Below are 17,101 nucleotides of genomic sequence, written 5' to 3' on the forward strand. Positions count from 1 at the left end.
TATTGTCATTTATTTCTTTACTTTCCGCTATTAGATTTTGTTAACACTCTATTCAACTTTCTTTATTAAGTAGGTGTCTTGACCTGGCGTCATCCCTACTCTACCGAGGATAGGTTTGATACTTACTAGGTACCATTGTGGTGTACTCATACTATACTTCTGCATATTTTTATGCAGATCATGGTACTTTAGCTCGTGTCGGATGCCAGTGATTGGATTGGATATTCCAGAGACTTCAAGATATACCTTCTTGACGCATGCAGGCCTCAAAGTCACCTTCTACTACTGTCCTTTCTACTGTTTATTTTCACCTCAAACAATATTGTATTTTTGAGACTTCTAGTGTACCTCTTAGAGCTTATGACCCAGTTCACTAGTTTTGGAGAATTTTTGGTGATTTTTATTCAGTATTAATGATATCATGAGATTTATCAGTTAATTTAATATTTTTAGTGGCTATTTCTATTAAATTCTCTTGTATGTTAGGCTTACCTAGTCTTAGAGACTAGGTTCCATCACGACATCCTACGGTGGGAGTTTTGGGTCATGACAAGTTGGTATCAAAGCTCTAGGTTCATAGGTGCTACGAGTCATAAGTAGGTTTAGTAGAGTGTCTCGGGTCGGTACAAAGACGTTTGTACTTATCTTCGAGAGGCTACGGAACTATTAGGAAAATTCCACTTCTTTGATTCCTTGTCGTTAAAATTTGTTGATTCCAAAATCAGAGCCATTGTCTTTCTATTCTCTCACAAATGGTGAGAACACGCACTGCTGGATAATATGATCAGACACCCGCGCCTCCTGCTAGAGTCACGAGAGGCCGGGGCCAGGGTAGAGGCTGGGGAGGGGCATGTACTGCAGCCAGAGCTCCTGCCAGAGCAGTGATCGAGGAGTTATCAGTAGCTCCAGTTGGGGGACAGGCACACGAGATTCCTGGTGTCACCCCTGGATATCAGGAGATCCTAGCACACTTCATGAGTATGTTCAGTACTCTAGCTCATGCGGGATTGATCCAGTTTGCCCCAACTATATCTCAGGCTGGGGGAGAAGCTCAAACTCCCGTGGCCCATTCTCTAGAGCAGCGGGTCCATATTGTTTAGGTTCCAGGTATCATGCCAGCACAACCCGTTGTTCCAGTTCAGCCTGAGGTAAGACCGGCGACATCATAGGAGAAGTAGAGGTGACTGAGGATGCGCAATATTCTCCGCACCATGGGTATTGTGGAGGTGAGCGGAGTAGCCTTTACTACATTTCAGTTATCAGGTGTAGCATACCGGTGGTGTCAGGCTTACGAGGAGGGTAGGCCAGTTGATGCAGGCCAACTCACTTGGACTCAGTTTTCAGATATATTTTTTAGAAATATTGTTCCTCAGTCCCTTCGGGATGCATGGTGCATAGAGTTTGACCAGCTGCGTCAGGGGACTATGTCAGTGTCAGAGTATGCCATCAGATTTAGTGATCTGTCCTGACATGCACCTACCTTGGTTTCTACAGTCAGAGAGAAAGTCCACAGATTTATTGAGGGGCTCAGTTATGTTTTTAGATTCAGCATTGTTCGAGAGTTGGCGATAAATACTCCGTTTCAGAAGGTTATAGATATCGCTCGTAGGATAGAGGGTATGCAGGGTTGAGAGAGGAAGGATAGTGAGGACAAGAGGCCTCGAGATTCTAGAGGATATAGTGGTGCCTGCGCTCCAGTTTCAGCCCATCATGGCGGAGGCTCTGTAAGTCGGCCAATTCATTCAGCACTTCTAGCTACTAGCAATGCTCCGGCTATTCCGATGTCTCAAGTTGCACATTATGCATGGCCACTTTCCAGTGCACCTCTTGCACGGGGTGACTTTAGCGGTCAGTCTAGTCAACCAAGACAGAGTCATTTTAAGTTTCAGTAGCCCCTCCTAGAGAGAGCTTGTTTCGAGTGTGGGATACCAGGCATATGGTGAGGGACTGTCCTAGACATAGGAGGGGTATGCCTCCACATGCTACACAGGCTCCATGGGTTCCACAGGGTCCACAGACTATGGTTGCTACTCCAGTTACCGCTCCATCTGCACTGCCAACTAGGGGTGGAGGTCAGGCGAGTAGAGGTCGCCCTAGAGGGGGAGGCCAGGCTCGTTTCTATGCTTTTCCGGGTAGGACGGAGGCTGTTGCATCGGATGTTGTCATCACATCTATTGTTTTGGTCTGTCATAGGGATGCATCAAGTCTTATTTGATTCAAGTTCCACTTATTGATATCTGTCATCATACTTTGCTCCGTATTTGGATATATATCATTATTCTTTAAGTGCTCTTATATATGTTTCTATGTCTGTGGGGGATTCTATTGTTATAGACCGTGTTTATCAGTCGTGTTTAGTGACTATTGGTGGTTATGAGACAAGAGTTGATCTATTGCTACTCAGTATGGTAGACTTTCACATAATCTTGGGTATGGACTGGTTGTTACCCTATCACGCTATTCTGGACTGTCACGCCAAGACCGTGACATTGGCTATGCCAGGTTTGCCACAGTTAGAGTGGAGGGGAGTTCGATTATATTCCTAGCAAAGTTGTGTCCTTTCTGAAGGCACAACAAATGTTTGAGAAGGGGAGTGAAGCATATCTAGCTATTATGAGGGATGTCAGTGCTGACAATCCTACCGTTGAGTTAGTTCCGGCAGTGAGAGATTTCCCAGATATTTTCCCAGCAGACCTACTGGGCATGCCACCCCATAGGGATATCGATTTTGGTATTGACCTGGTGCTGGCCACTCAGCCATTTTTTATTCCACCATATTGTATGGCACCGGTGGAGTTGAAGGAACAACTTCAGGAGTTGCTTGATAAGGGTTTCATTCGACTAAGTGTCTCGTCTTGGGGTGCTCCAGTTCTATTTTTGAAGAAGAAAGACGACTCTTGAGGATGTGTATTGATTATAGGCAGCTGAACAAAGTTACAATCAAGAACAGGTACCCACTACCGCATATTGATGATATGTTCGACCAACTTCAGGGTGATAAGGTATTCTCGAAGATTGATTTGAGGTCAGGGTACCATCAATTGAAGATTCGGGAATCAAACATTTCGAAGACTGCTTTCAGGAATCGATATGGTCACTATGAGTTTCTGGTAATGTTATTTGGGCTCACCAATGCCCCAGCAGCATTTTCTGCACTTAATGAATAGTGTGTTCCAGACATATCTTGATTCTTTCATCATCTTGTTCATTAACAACATATTGGTGTATTCTCGCAGCCGGGAGGATTATGAGAAGCACTTGAGGATCATGCTCCAAACCTTGAGGGAGAGGAGGTTATATACAAAATTCTCTAAGTGTGTGTTTTGGCTTAAGTCGATGAGTTTTTGGGTCACATGGTGTCAAGTGACGGGATCAACGTAGATCCGAAGAAGATTGAGGCAGTTCAGAGTTGGCCCAAACCGTCTTCAGCTACTGAGATCCAGAGTTTCCTTGGTTTGGCTGGATATTATCGCCGTTTTGTAGAGAGTTTCTCGTACATTGATGCACCTTTGACTAGATTGACCCAGAAGGGTGCCCCTTTCAGATGGTCCGACGAGTGTGAGGTGAGCTTTCAAAAGCTCAAGACTGCATTGACTACGACCCCAGTGTTGGTGTTCCCTACACGTTCTGGGTCTTACACTGTGTATTGTGATGCAACACGTATTAGGCTTGGCGTAGTGTTGATGCATGGCAATAGGGTGATTTCCTATGCATCTCGGTAGTTGAAGGTTCATAAGAAGCATTACCCTGTGCATGACTTAGAGTTGGCAGCCATTGTTCACGCATTGAAGATTTGGAGGCACTATATGTACGATATTCCATGTGAGGTCTATACCGGCCATCGGGGTCTCCAGCATCTGTTCAAGCAGAAGGACCTTCATTTGCGATAGCGGAGATGGCTAGAGTTGCTAAAAGACTATGATATCACCATACTATATCATCTTGGGAAGGCCAATGTGGTGGTCGATGCATTGAGTATGAAGGCGGAGAGTATGGGCAGTTTGGTATATTTACCGGCTACAGAGAGGCTACTAGCCATAGATGTTCAGGCTTTAGATCCTAGCTAGGTTCTTGATTGTGTGGTTTCTCAATCTTCTTTGTATGAGCGCATCAGAGTGCGTCAGTATGACGATCCCCATTTGCTTGTCCTTAAGGACACGGTACAACATGGTGATGCTAAAGAGGTTTCTATTAGAGATGATATGGTGTTGCGGATGCAGGGCCATATTTGTGTTCCCAATGTGGATGGGTTGTGTGAGTTGATTCTTGAAGAGGCCCATAGTTTGCGGTATTCCATTCATCCGGGTGCCTCTAAGATGTATCAGGATTTGAGGCAGCACTATTGTTGGAGAAGAATGAATAAAGAAATAGTAGAGGATGTGGATCTGTGTTTGAACTGTCAACGGGTAAAGTACGAGCATCAGAGGCCGGGCAGTTTGCTTTAGAGATTTGAGATTATAGAATGGAAATGGGAGCGAATTACCATGGATTTCGTTGTCGGGCTCCCACTGAACATGAAGCATTGACGAAGTGTGGGTTATTATGGATAGACTGACCAAGTCCAAACACTTCATTCCGGTTGTGACTACATATTCTTCGGAGCAGCTGGCTCAAATCTATATCCGTGAGATTGTTCATCTTCATGGTATGTCGGTGTCCATTATCTCGGATCGAGGCACACCGTTCACATCATATTTCTAGAGAGTTGTGCAGTGTGAGTTTTGAACACAGGTCGAGCTGAGCACGACATTTCACCCTCAGATGGATGGGCAGTTTGTGTGCACCATTAAGATCTCGGAGGATATGCTATGTGCCTGTGTTATGGAATTCAGGGGTTCGTGGGATCAGTTCTTACCACTTGCAGAGTTTGCCTACAACAACAGCTACTGGTCGAGTATTCAGATGGCTCCTTTTGAGGCCTTATATGGGAGGCGGTGTCATTCTCCAGTTGGTTGTTTTGAGCCGGGAGAGGCTAGGTTGTTGGGCACTGATATGGTTAGGGTTTCCTTGGAGAAATTCAAGTTGATTCAGGATCAGATTCGTACAGCACAGTCTAGGCAGAAGAGTTATGTTTATCGGAAGGTTCGGTATGTAGCATTTATGGTGAGAGAAAGAGTTTTTCTTAGAGTTTCACCCATGATGGGTGTGATGAGGTTCGGAAAGAAGGGCAAGTTAAGCCCTAGGTATATTGGTCATTTTGAGTTCCTTGAGAGGGTTGGTGAGGTGGCCTACAGACTTTCATTGCCACCCAGCTTATTGACAGTTAACCCAGTGTTCCATGTCTCCATGTTCCGAAAGTATTTTTGTGATCCATCACATGTATTAGATTTCAGCTCAGTCCAGCTGGACAAGGATTTGATTTATGTTGAGGAGCCATTGTCTATATTGGACAGGTATGTCCGAAAATTGAGGTCAAAGAATATTGCGTTAGTGAATGTTTAATGGAGAGGTCAAAAGGTCGAAGAGGCAACTTGGGAGACCGAGCATGACATGAGGAGTCGATATCATCACCTTTTCGTTACTTTAGGTATGTCTCTATGCACGTTCAAGGATGAACGTTTATTTTAAGGGGGGGGAGAATGTAATGACATAGCCGGTTGTTTTGTATATTGCAATCCCATTTCCCTATTTATTTCCTCTTTTATGTTCATTTTTGGTTATGTGACTTGTCGGGGTGGTTAGATTGGTTACGGGGTGAATTTGGACACTTAGTCTCAAAGTTGGAAGCTTAAGTTGAAAGAGTTGACCGGAGTTTGACTTTTGTGTAGACGACTCTGGAATGGAGTTTTGATGGTTCCGATAGCTTTGTATGGTGATTTTGGACTTAGGCGTATGTCCGGATGATGATTTGGAGGTCCGTAGGTTTGTTTGAGGTTTTTTGGTGAAAGTTGGAAAGTTGAAGGTTTGGAAGGTTGAGAGGTATAATCGAGAGTTGACTTTGTTGATATGGGGTTCAGACTTAGGTTCCGAGAGTTGGAATTGGTCCATTGTGTCATTTGGGGCTAGTGTGCAAAATTTGAGGTCATTCGGAGTTGATTTGATATGGTTCAACATTAGTTTTAGAAATTGAAAGTTTATTGGTTTCATTAGACTTGAATTGGGGTGGATTCATGATTTTTGATGTTGTTTGATGAGATTTGAGGCTTTGAGTAAGTTCGCATCATATTTTGGGACTTGACGGTATGTTCGAACAAGGTCCCAGGGGTCCGGGGTGTGTTTCGGATTGAGTTCAGACCAATTGGAGACTTAGAGGATTGCTGAAGGCTGCTAAAGTATGGTGCATTCGCACCTGCGCTATTTGGGCCGCAAGTGCAGTGTCGCATAGGTGGATATATGGCGGCAGATGTGAGTAGGGCTAGGTGAGCTGGGTTTGCAGGTGTGCAATTGCAGAAGCAGAAATGCTCCGCAGATGCGGATTTTAGGTTGTTGGCGAGGGACTGCAGTTGCGGTGATATTTGCGCATAAGCGAGAGCGCAGGTGCACCCTTTTTCCTGCAGAAACGGAAGTCTTGGGCTGTAAGTGCAAGCCGCATTTGCGATGATTTTTCTGTAGATGCGACTGTTAGTCCGCAGATGCGGAATGCCTACGCAGAAATAGGCTGGATTGAGGGTTTTATTTCATTTACCACATTTTTAGTTAGAAAGCTCGATTTTGGGAGATTTTGGAGAGGATTTTCACGATTTGGATCGGGGTAAGTGTCTTTGACTCGGATTATTCCACTATTCATGATTCCATCTTTATTTTTATCATCTAATTAGTAATTTGAATTGGAGAAATTGGAGATGTTTATAAAATATTTTCTAAAGTATAAAATGAGGATTTGAAGGTCAATTTGAGGTCGGAATTAGAAGATTTTGGTGTGGTTGGATTCGTATCGGAATGGGTGTTCGGGATTTGTGAGTTTGGTCGTGTTACGAGGTGTGAGCCCGGGGTTGACCTTTTGAGTTGATTTTGGATTTTTATTAAAGATCGAATCTTTGATTATCTGGAATTGCTTCCTATGGCTTTTATTTATGATAATATTTTTTTTTTGCTAGATTGGAGCCGTCCGGAGTTGGACTTGCGCGCGAAGGGCTTTTTAGTGGATTTATTTAGCTTGTTTGAGGTAAGTATCTTATCTAAATTTGTATAGGGGAACTACCCTTTAGGATTTGGGTTCTTTCTACTATTTGAATTTTGTGAAAGACGTGTACATAAGGGGACGAGTGTATACACGAGTTTATATGTGGTATTTGACCAGTTTAGACTCTTAGGTTACGTATAAGCACTTAATTGAAAATATTATTATTTGTTCTATATTTTGTTGTCAAGTTTATTCTCGCATGCTTTAATTGAAGATGTTACTACATGTTCTAGTTTCCCTTGTCAAAGTTTCCTTATGTGCATTTATTAATAGTTGTTGTTACATATTATTCTTTCTATTGTTGAGTTATTCTCATGCATTTAGTCATAGTTGTTATTTCATACTATCTCGTTTAGTGTTAAGCTTATGTTATGCATTAGAATTGGATGATGCTATTTCATGGAAAAACTTTTACTGTTGAGTATTGAAGTTGTAGTTTTTGAAAGCTATTAACACGGTTGCGGTTGAAATTGTTGGTTATTGGAATACCTTTCCTTGTTGAGTTATTTCTCATTCATTTGTTGTTATTGAGATTATTGTACACATTGTGGTTGAGCTATGGGCTATGTGTTGTGGTAACATTATTATTATTGATTTTTGAAATGTTGCGGCATATGGGCACATGTGGCGCGAGTAGACTATTGTGTTGTGATATTGATACGCATGAAGTAGTATAAGGGTGGGTATTGAAAATTATGCGATGAGAAAGGTGGGATTTATACGGGTGTTGCTAGTAAGGGAAATTAATTGAAGCCACGCAGTGAGATAAGAGGGCTAAAACACATGTAGCTATTTTGCGAAAAATATTTTTAAAATAAATGCAAGGCTCACGCGCTGATATAAAGAAGATTGTGATTGTGACTTCTGAAATGAGAATATGAGGTGTGGTACCTCGATTGTGATTCTTGGTGTACATTCTATGCTAAAAAGGCTTGTTGATTTGAACGATTATCATCTTTCCTTCATTGTTTTACTTGTATTCTCACGATACTTGATCATTTGTTGTTTCTATCATATGTTCACTCTTTGTTTCTCTTTTATTGCCTTAATTTTCATTGCTAGCCTTATATTATTGTACTGCTCTATTTTCATTTATTCGCTTTCCGTTATTAGATTTTGTTAACACTCTGTTCAGCTTTCTTTATCTAGTAGGTGTCTTGACCTGGCCTCATCAATACTCTACCGAGGTTAGGCTTGATACTTATTGGGAACCATTGTGGTTTACTCATACCATGCTTCTGTATATTTTTGTGCATTTCCAATTACTTCATCTCGTTCCAGACGCCAGTGATTAGGCTAGATATTTCGGACACTTCAAGCTATAGCTGCTTGACGTCCAGAGACCTCGAGTCACCTTCTACTACTGTATTTTCTACTGTTTATTTTCACCTCAAACAGTATTGTACTTTTGAGACTTGTAGTGTACCTCTTAGAGCTTATGACTCAGTTTCACCGGTTTTGAAAAATATTTAGTGATTTTTATTCAGTATTAATGATATTATGAGACTTATTAATTAATTTAATATTCTTAGTGGCTATTTCTGTTAAATTCCTTTGTATGTTAGGCTTACCTAGTTTAGAGACTAGGTGCCATCACGACATCTTAAAGTGGGAGTTTGGGGTCGTGATGGAGAATTTAGGATTAATGTGGATGGTTGTTGCAAAGGAAATCTAGGTAGTGCCGGTCAAGGTGGGACTTTGAGGGATCACCTGGGGTATATGATCGTGGCATTCACTGTCTATCTTGGTTGCACCACTAATAACTCAGTTAAAGCATAAGTTATCAAAATTGGATTTAGATGGTGTATTGATCATGTTTGCAATAGATTAATAGTGGAATCTGACTCTTTTCTTGTGATCAAAATGATCAAAAAGGAAATTTCCACTTATTGGCAGATCAAAGTGGACATCAATGATATTCACTCCATGTTATCTGAAGGTCATTTCCAGTTTAATCACTCTTTCAGAGTAGGCAACATCCCTGCAGATTTCATAGCCAATCTTGCAGAACATGATAAGAAGACTTCTTTCTTCACTGGGGCTATAAACTTAACAAGGAAGATTACAGCCGCAACGAAGAATGATGAGAAGAGTTGACCAAACTTCAGAATCAAGGTGAGAAAAGCACCTTCATCTTTGATCCTGGCTACATTGATTGTAGTAAGTCTAGTACTTAGTCCTTATTTTTGGGCTCTCAAACTGTACTAGGAGAGACCCTCCTCTTTCTGCTTTTGTTTTTGTGATGAGTCAAATTGTAGGAATGGTCTGTCTATTCTCATTATGATAGGAAGAGGGCAGGTATATGCCCTCTTGTATGTTCCTTTTGACTTATTGAATATAACCCCTTCCGGGGAACCTTTAAAAAAATTACTTTAATAGTCAAAATGGTAAGTTTCTTAGTGATCATCATGCTCCTAATATGAGAAAGGATGAAAGTTGTAAACTCAGAAGAAAGCGACCACATGTTGTATACAGGAGTAGGGGTGGGCACAATTAAAGCTTGAATTAATGGACAAACTCAATATACATTTGATAATTATGTACTATTATGAAACTACAATAGACTTCAAATGTTTATCATCCTATCAAGCTCGTATGAATTGTGGGAGCAAATCCATACTAACGCAATTACCAAATAATTTACGAAGTCTCAGACTTTAATAGTGTGCAGCTTGGGAACCTTCTGACGGTTAGCTGCCTCGGTTAAATTTCATTGAATTTTATCTGAAACTAAGTGTCATAATGTGGATAATATGTTGTTCACATAGTTCTGGAAGCTTCTTATTGATCATCATATTTTGGTACCAATACTAAAACTGCAAACTCTGCAACTCTCAAATAGACTTTACATATGTAATCAAACAATTTATCTTACTCTTATATATCCTGCATAAAAATCTCAATGACATCTGCCATCATTATACTTTCGTGTACTTAACAAATGAAAAAGAATTTTCTTAGAAGTTAAGTTGAAGATAAAAAAAAATATATTTCTAAGACTGATCAGATTAAATTTTAAGTAAACAATAGCTAGCTCCCCTCCAGTCCGGCAATATCATATGCACTAATTAACTTTTAGTTTAAAAACTACACCGATCTTGCTACTTGATTTGTATTGCGACTTCCCTTAACTTGTTCAAAGAGCATTTGGATGGTATATGTTAGACGTGCATACAAAGAAAGCATGCACCAAAGCATTCAATAGATAGTCCAAACATATTTTGAGTCTAAAACAAGATCACATTCAAGTAAGGAGAAGAAACCCTTCACTTCTTTTGCAGAAAGTTTTGGATGATCTAAACTCGAAATCCATACGAAGATAGCATGCCCAAGGAATAAGTAGGTAGTTGAAAAAGGAATATTGAGTCTGGAATGAGATCACAGTTAAATATATTCATAGGTAGAGAAAGTTACTCAGGTACAAAGCAAACTTCAGATGAACAGAGTGTCCCGTAAATTGCAGGAACTGATAGGTATGAATGATGATAAATAAACCTGGTAGAGTTTTCAAATATAAGGACATACTCATACCAACACAAGCTTCTAAACAAGCAACAAAACCTTCATGAAATGCTACTTCAATATTAACAGGAATTTTTTTCTGGAAATGTTAGGACAAATGTTCAATTCAAAAGTAACTTTTTCTATGATAACTACATAACTTCATGGCTGGATGATGTAGCATTTACTGTCCACCATAAAAGAACTTTCATATGAAGTTTTATGGTCAAAACCATTTTACTAATGAAGCATCGCCCGTAAAAGGGCTGGTCTATCCTTGCTTGCACACTCAAATTACACTTGTAAGCAAAACTCTTGGAAGTCAATATCAGATCCATAAACATACAAGAGATGCTTCTCAATCAACTCATGATTCCTATCAGTGAACATGATTTATTATTTTTTTTTTGATAAAGTAAGAAGAATTCCTTAAAAGCATTCAACGGATGCAGGCAAAAGACTACAATTAAGAGAGATGGTGTCTGCTCATATATACAAAAAACAATTCTATAACTAAGGAGCAGACACAATTAAAAATTGAACACAACTAGTTACATGTGCATGATTTATCCAACTAACCAAATTCAATAAGAATTTTTCTTTGATTACATGAGTCGGAGTTGAGATCCCATCAAAGCATCTATGATTCCTTTCATTTCAGATGCACCAAAAGATAGCAGCAGGTACCATTACCCATTTGTTGATGGATTTACCAACTCTCCATGAATACCAACATTCATATGCTTCCTTGATGCTATTAGGCTTGACCCAGGCTTGTCCAAAAATGGGGAGGAACATGTTACAAATATCACATGCTAAACGACAATGCAAAAAGACATGTCTGACACTTTTAGAATCCAAATTGCATATCTAGCATCTATTCATTATTGGTATACTCCTTCTGCTGAGGTTGTCTTATGTGAGGAAAGTTACATTTAAGCCAACTCATCTTAAACAAATCACATTAGGAGGCAGTTTTGTTCGCCAAATTAGTTTTCATGGCCAATTATTTATCAGTTTATTGTTGCAGCATAGGTGTGCATATGCTTTCTTCACTGTAAATTTCCCCTCCTTTAAGCCCCCCCCCCCCATTCTAATTTGTCCATTAGTTAGGGTTTGACAGCAATCTCTGCTAGCTTAGCCAACAATTCCATTAGGTCATTAATCTCCCAATCTTGAAAATATCTCCTGAATTGAGGATCTCAAGAGTTGTTCTACCGACATTGTTCTACAGTGAATTCTTGATCAATTGCCAGTAAGTACAAATTTGAAAATTCATCTTTTTGTGTCATTATTCCCAGCCACTTGTCTTTCCAAACCTTGATGAGTGTTCCACTCACTAACTTGAGTTTTGAGTTGAGTTGGAACTCATCCCATAAACTGGATATGTGTTTCTATAAGCTTGTACCATGAGGTAATCTGCTAAGTTTTGTGCACCAGTTGTTCATCACACTATGTTTAGCATTAATCACAAACCAGGATCCTCTAAATTATACCTCCAATTCCATTTCATTATCATACTCTTATTATGTAATATCAAATCTTTAAAACCCAATCCTCCATGCTCCTTTGGTAAAATAACCTTTGACCATTTAACCAAATAAAATTTATGACTTTGACTGTTGCCATTCCATAAGAAGTTTGTTCTGATTTGATCTAGCCTCTTCTTCACTTTAACTAGAATTGGGAATAATTACATAAAGTATGTAGGAATACTATCCAACACAGTGTTAATAAGCGTTAATGTACCTCCCATAGAGAGGTACTGCATTTTCCAAGAGGTCAATCATTTCTCAAACTTCTCAATAACCCCACTCCAGATTCCTTGTGATTTGTATGATGCTCCCAATGGTAGGCCTAGGTATGTAGTTGGGAAGGATCCCACACTATAACATATTATATCAGATAGCTCTTTCAAATCAGGAACATCATTAACACGATAATTGTACTTTTTGACTTGTTCATTTGTAAACTTGATATGGCTACAAAAATCATACGTGTGAGGTTCAAGTACATTACTTGTGATCCCTAAACCCCACAAAATATGAGAGTGTCATATGCATAAAGAAGATGTGAGACTGATACTGAGTTATGTGCATCATTCCCCACCCTAAATCCTTCCATCCAGTGCAACTTATTTGCTTTGTTAATTATTTTGCTAATCTCCTCCATAGCTAGGATAAACAGAAATAGAGAGAGAGAGAGAGGATCACCTTCTCTGAGACCTTTCTGAGGAGAAAATGCGAAACAGGCCCAACATTGATCAAAATAGAGTATTTAACTATGATAATACTAAATTTGATCCACCTAATCCAGACTTCTCCAAAACCATTTTCCTCAGAATAGTGATGAGATATGACCAATTTAGTTAATCGAGGGCTTTTTCAGTATCTAATTTGAACAGGTGACCAGGCTGCCATGATTTTTACTTCCAATCCAGAAACTCATTAGCTAACAATGTTACATCTGTGATCTATCTTTATTTGATGAAAGCATTCTGGTGTCGTGATACCAACTTTCCTATCACACCCTTCAACCTTTCTGCTAGGATTTTGGAAATAACTATGTATACACTGCCAATTAGACTGATTGGTCTATAATCTCTCAATTTCCCCATCCCCTTTCTTTTTAGGGATTAGGGCTATAAATGATGCATTATATTATCTTACCATCTGTCCAGTTTGGTGGAAATATTGGATAGCACTCACAATGTCATGTTTGATCACGTCCCATGTTTTTTGATAGAATGCCATAGTATACCCGTCTAGGCCTGGAGCTTTGTCTGGAGCACTTCATATGATTGCTTCCAGTACGTAAGACTCCTCAAAAGGTCTTTCCAGCCACTTTTTTTCTTCCCCTGTGATTGATGCTACATCTTTCAGTCTTGTTGTTGGCCTCGAAGTCTCATTTTCTTTATACCGTTGATGGTAAAATCCTAGGATTTCACTCTTGATTAAGTCCTTATCTTCGGTAATGTCACTGCCTCTTTCAACCTGTCAAAGCAATTTGATCTTTTATTAGAGTTGGCAACTTTGTAGAAGAATTTGGTGTTCCTATCTCCCTGTTTGAGCTATAGGCACCTAGACATTTTCCTCCATGATACTTCTTCTACTTTGGCTATTTATTTCACCCCTCGAAATTCTTTTTCTCTTCCAAGGATTGGGATCTCCCTTTAAGTGATCTGTTGTTTCACGAATATGTCCTCCAAAATTTTGTTCTTTTTTGCATCTGACTTCTCCAGATCCTCCCTATTCCAAGTAATAATATTTTTCTTGAGTAGCTTCAATTTCTGAGTGAAAATGAAGTCTGGACTGCCATTTACTTTATAGCTTTGCCACCATGCCATTACTCTATGCAAGAATCCATCAATACTTAGCCACATGTTTTCAAATTTAATGTATGAAGGATTAGTTCCCCAATATCTACTTTCCAGTAGGATAGAAATGTGTTCAGAAATGACCTTTGGAAGAGCAAGTTGCTTGACATTATTGAAAGTGTCATTCCACTCAGAGGAGATAAAAAATTTGTCTATTCCTGAGGCTTGGATGCTTTCCTCCTCTTTAGACCATGTGAAAATGCGCCCCATGAAGTGGTAAATCTACTAAGCATATGTCATTGATTGCATATGAGAACACCTTCATTGCCCTGGATCTTCTAACACAATTGTGTCTTTCACTTTTAAACCTACAGACATTGAAGACACCACCAATTACCCATTGAACATCCTATATTCCTCTAACAGCCCCAAGTTCATGCCAAAGGATTTCCCTCTCCAGATTAATGTGCGGCCCATATACTCCTATGAAATCCCATCTGAAGTTCATTGAAGAGTTATCAGATAAGCATGAGATAGAGTAAGACCCATGTTGAAATTCAATGCAATTTCATTATCTCTTGTCCCACAAAATTATTATACCACATCTTGTACCACTAGCTTTGAGTTCAGCCCATCTAACCCATCTAGAGTCTCAAATCTGTTTTGAAAGTTACTCCTTCCACTGATCAATTTTTGTTTCTTGTAAGAAAAGTATATCTGGCTTCGATTTCCCTTTTAAGGACTGCACAATATCCCTATTCTCCTATTCGTTCAATCCCCTAATGTTCCAACTTATATTTTGACTTTCATCTAGAAAAGGAATGGTATTTCCTTCCCATTGCCTCCCCCTCCCCCCCCCCCCGGGCATAATTTTCTAGACACAATAACCTTTTAGTTTCATTCTACCCTTACATTTTTTATTTTTCTCCCCATCTACTAGTTCCCCCTTCTTTGTTTGATGTTGCAGTTGTCTCATCTCTTTCATTCTTACGATCATACCCATGATTTCATATTCAAACCCAATTGTATTACATCTAAATGCCTTGCATGCCTTCCCAAATACTAACTTGATCCACTTGGATGTTTCTACAACTATAGGATTTTGCACCATCTGGTCTCCATAATCATAACAGGGAAGAGAAAGATAGTTGATGATAATATGAGCAGAGAACTCTGAGTCTGAATCACTTACCGGGTGGATGTAACTCTGAAATCGTCTTGACATGCATAAGAAAGGAAGTCTCTGCTCTGAATTAGAGTCTACTTCATCGTCTGCTTCAATAGGTTGCTCCATGGTGGCTTGAGTTGGAAGAGGCCCAATTTTCTGATGCTTGGCAGTAACCAAAATAGTATTAGAAGGGGCTATGGTTATTGGGCCTTTAGCTCGCCAGTATTTCTTGTGTTATCTCCCGTTCCTTTTTGCCTTTTAATTTATTTAGGTTTTGATCCTGTAAATAACATATCGGATACCTAGCCTTTGTGCCCGAAGGCCCAGCTGATTCTGACTCCTGCTTCTGTTTATTTTGCTAGGTCAGATTGGGGCAAACCCTAATTTCTTGGGCCTTTTTAAAATTTGAAATTAATCTGCTTCCCTCGCGAGTAACCACGTGTGTAGTTTCTGAAGCGACAACTGTAGGGATTGAAAAATTCGAGGAACATCGCTGCAACTCCTTCTGAATAACCTTCTCGATGACTTTCTTATCAATAATTTGCGTGTACTCGTCTGGTAATATGTTGATTTTGAAGTGCCAATCTTCTATCTCCACTACCACTGTGCTTTCTGACCATGCATGTAGAGGAACATCGAAAGCTCTTACCCATTTATGTTCCTTCCTCTGACACAAAATCTCTGGTAATACGCTCCTACTTCCACTCAGGAATCTCAAGTCTATGAAGCAAACCGCCAGGTCTCTGATGTTCATACTTCATATGCTTACAATTCAAACACTGATCCACATACTCAACTATATCCTTCTTCATTCTTCTCCACAAATAATGCTGACTCAAATCCTTATACATCTTGGCAGCACCCGGATGAATGAAATACCGCGAACTGTGGGCCTCCTCAAGAATCAACTCACGAAGTCCATCCACATTGGGTACACAAATCCGACCCTGCATCCGCAATACCCCATCCACTCCAATAAAAAACTCCTTGGCTTTACCGTGCTGCATCGTTTCCTTAAGGACAAGCAAATGGTGTCGTCATACGTGCACTCATACAAAGAAGACTGAGAAACCATGCAAGCAAGAATCTGACTAGGCTCTAAAACATCTAAATTCATGAACTGATTGGCCAAGGCCTGAACATCTGATGCTAGCAGTCTCTTACCAACTGGAATATATGCAAGGCTGCCCATACTCACAACCTTTCTGCTCAAGGCATCGGCCACCATATTAGCCTTCCCCGGATGGTACAAAATGGTGATATCATAGTCTTTTAACAACTCTAACCACCTCCGCTACCTCAAATTTATATCCTTTTACTTGAACAAGTGTTGTATACCCCGATGATCAGTGAATACCTAGCACGACCCAACGTAGAGGTAATGCCTCCAAATCTTCAATGCATGAGCAATAGCTGCCAACTCTAAGTCATAAATATGGTAATTCTTCTCATGAACCTTCCACTGCCGAGACGTGTATGCAATAACCCTTCCATCCTGCATCAATACTGCACCAAGCCCAATATGTGATGCATCACAATATACAGTGTAGGATCCTGAACCCATAGGCAACACCAACACTAGAGCTATAGTTAAAGCAGTCTTGAACTTCGAAAAGATCAACTCACACTCGTCGGACCACCTGAATAGGGAACCCTTCTGTGTCATTCTAGTCAATGGTGCTGTGATAGATGAAAATTCCTCCATAAACCGGCAATAATAACCCACCAAACCCAAGAAGCTCAGAATCTCTGTAGATGAAGTAGGTCTAGGCCAGTTCTGAACTGCCTCAATCTTCTTAAGATCCACTTTAATGCCATCAGAAAATACCACATACCCCAAAAAGGCAACCGAATCCAACCAAAACTCACACTTTGAAAACTTGGCATATAACTGACTATCTCTTAAGGTCTGAAGTACGATCCGAATATGCTGCTCATGCTCCTCTCGACTGTGTGAGTATACCAAAATATCATCAATGAAGACAATCACAAA

At 40.0% G+C, this 17,101-nt stretch overlaps 1 protein-coding gene and 1 long non-coding RNA gene across 2 annotated transcripts; one reads left to right on the top strand and one right to left on the bottom strand.

The window, feature by feature from the left end:
* Positions 1-3,353: 3,353 nt before the first annotated feature.
* LOC138894133 (uncharacterized mitochondrial protein AtMg00860-like) lies at positions 3,354-3,722 on the top strand. The gene has a single exon (XM_070178813.1). It carries the CDS (start codon positions 3,354-3,356, stop codon positions 3,720-3,722), a length of 369 nt encoding a protein of 122 aa, XP_070034914.1.
* Positions 3,723-12,955: 9,233 nt separating this feature from the next.
* On the bottom strand, positions 12,956-15,461 carry LOC108947117 (uncharacterized). The gene is made up of 2 exons (XR_011408620.1): positions 15,133-15,461; positions 12,956-14,437 (listed from the first exon to the last, which is right to left on the bottom strand). It is a non-coding gene; the product is annotated as an uncharacterized lncRNA (long non-coding RNA).
* Between the last annotated feature and the right edge of the window lie 1,640 nt (positions 15,462-17,101).

The sequence above is a fragment of the Nicotiana tomentosiformis genome, chromosome 6 (assembly GCF_000390325.3).
Source record: "Nicotiana tomentosiformis chromosome 6, ASM39032v3, whole genome shotgun sequence".
Classification (NCBI taxonomy): domain Eukaryota; kingdom Viridiplantae; phylum Streptophyta; class Magnoliopsida; order Solanales; family Solanaceae; genus Nicotiana; species Nicotiana tomentosiformis.

Excerpts from the sequence above, each read along its gene's own strand:
- LOC138894133 (XM_070178813.1), top strand. The coding sequence starts at position 3,354 with ATGGTGTCAAGTGACGGGATCAACGTAGATCCGAAGAAGATTGAGGCA.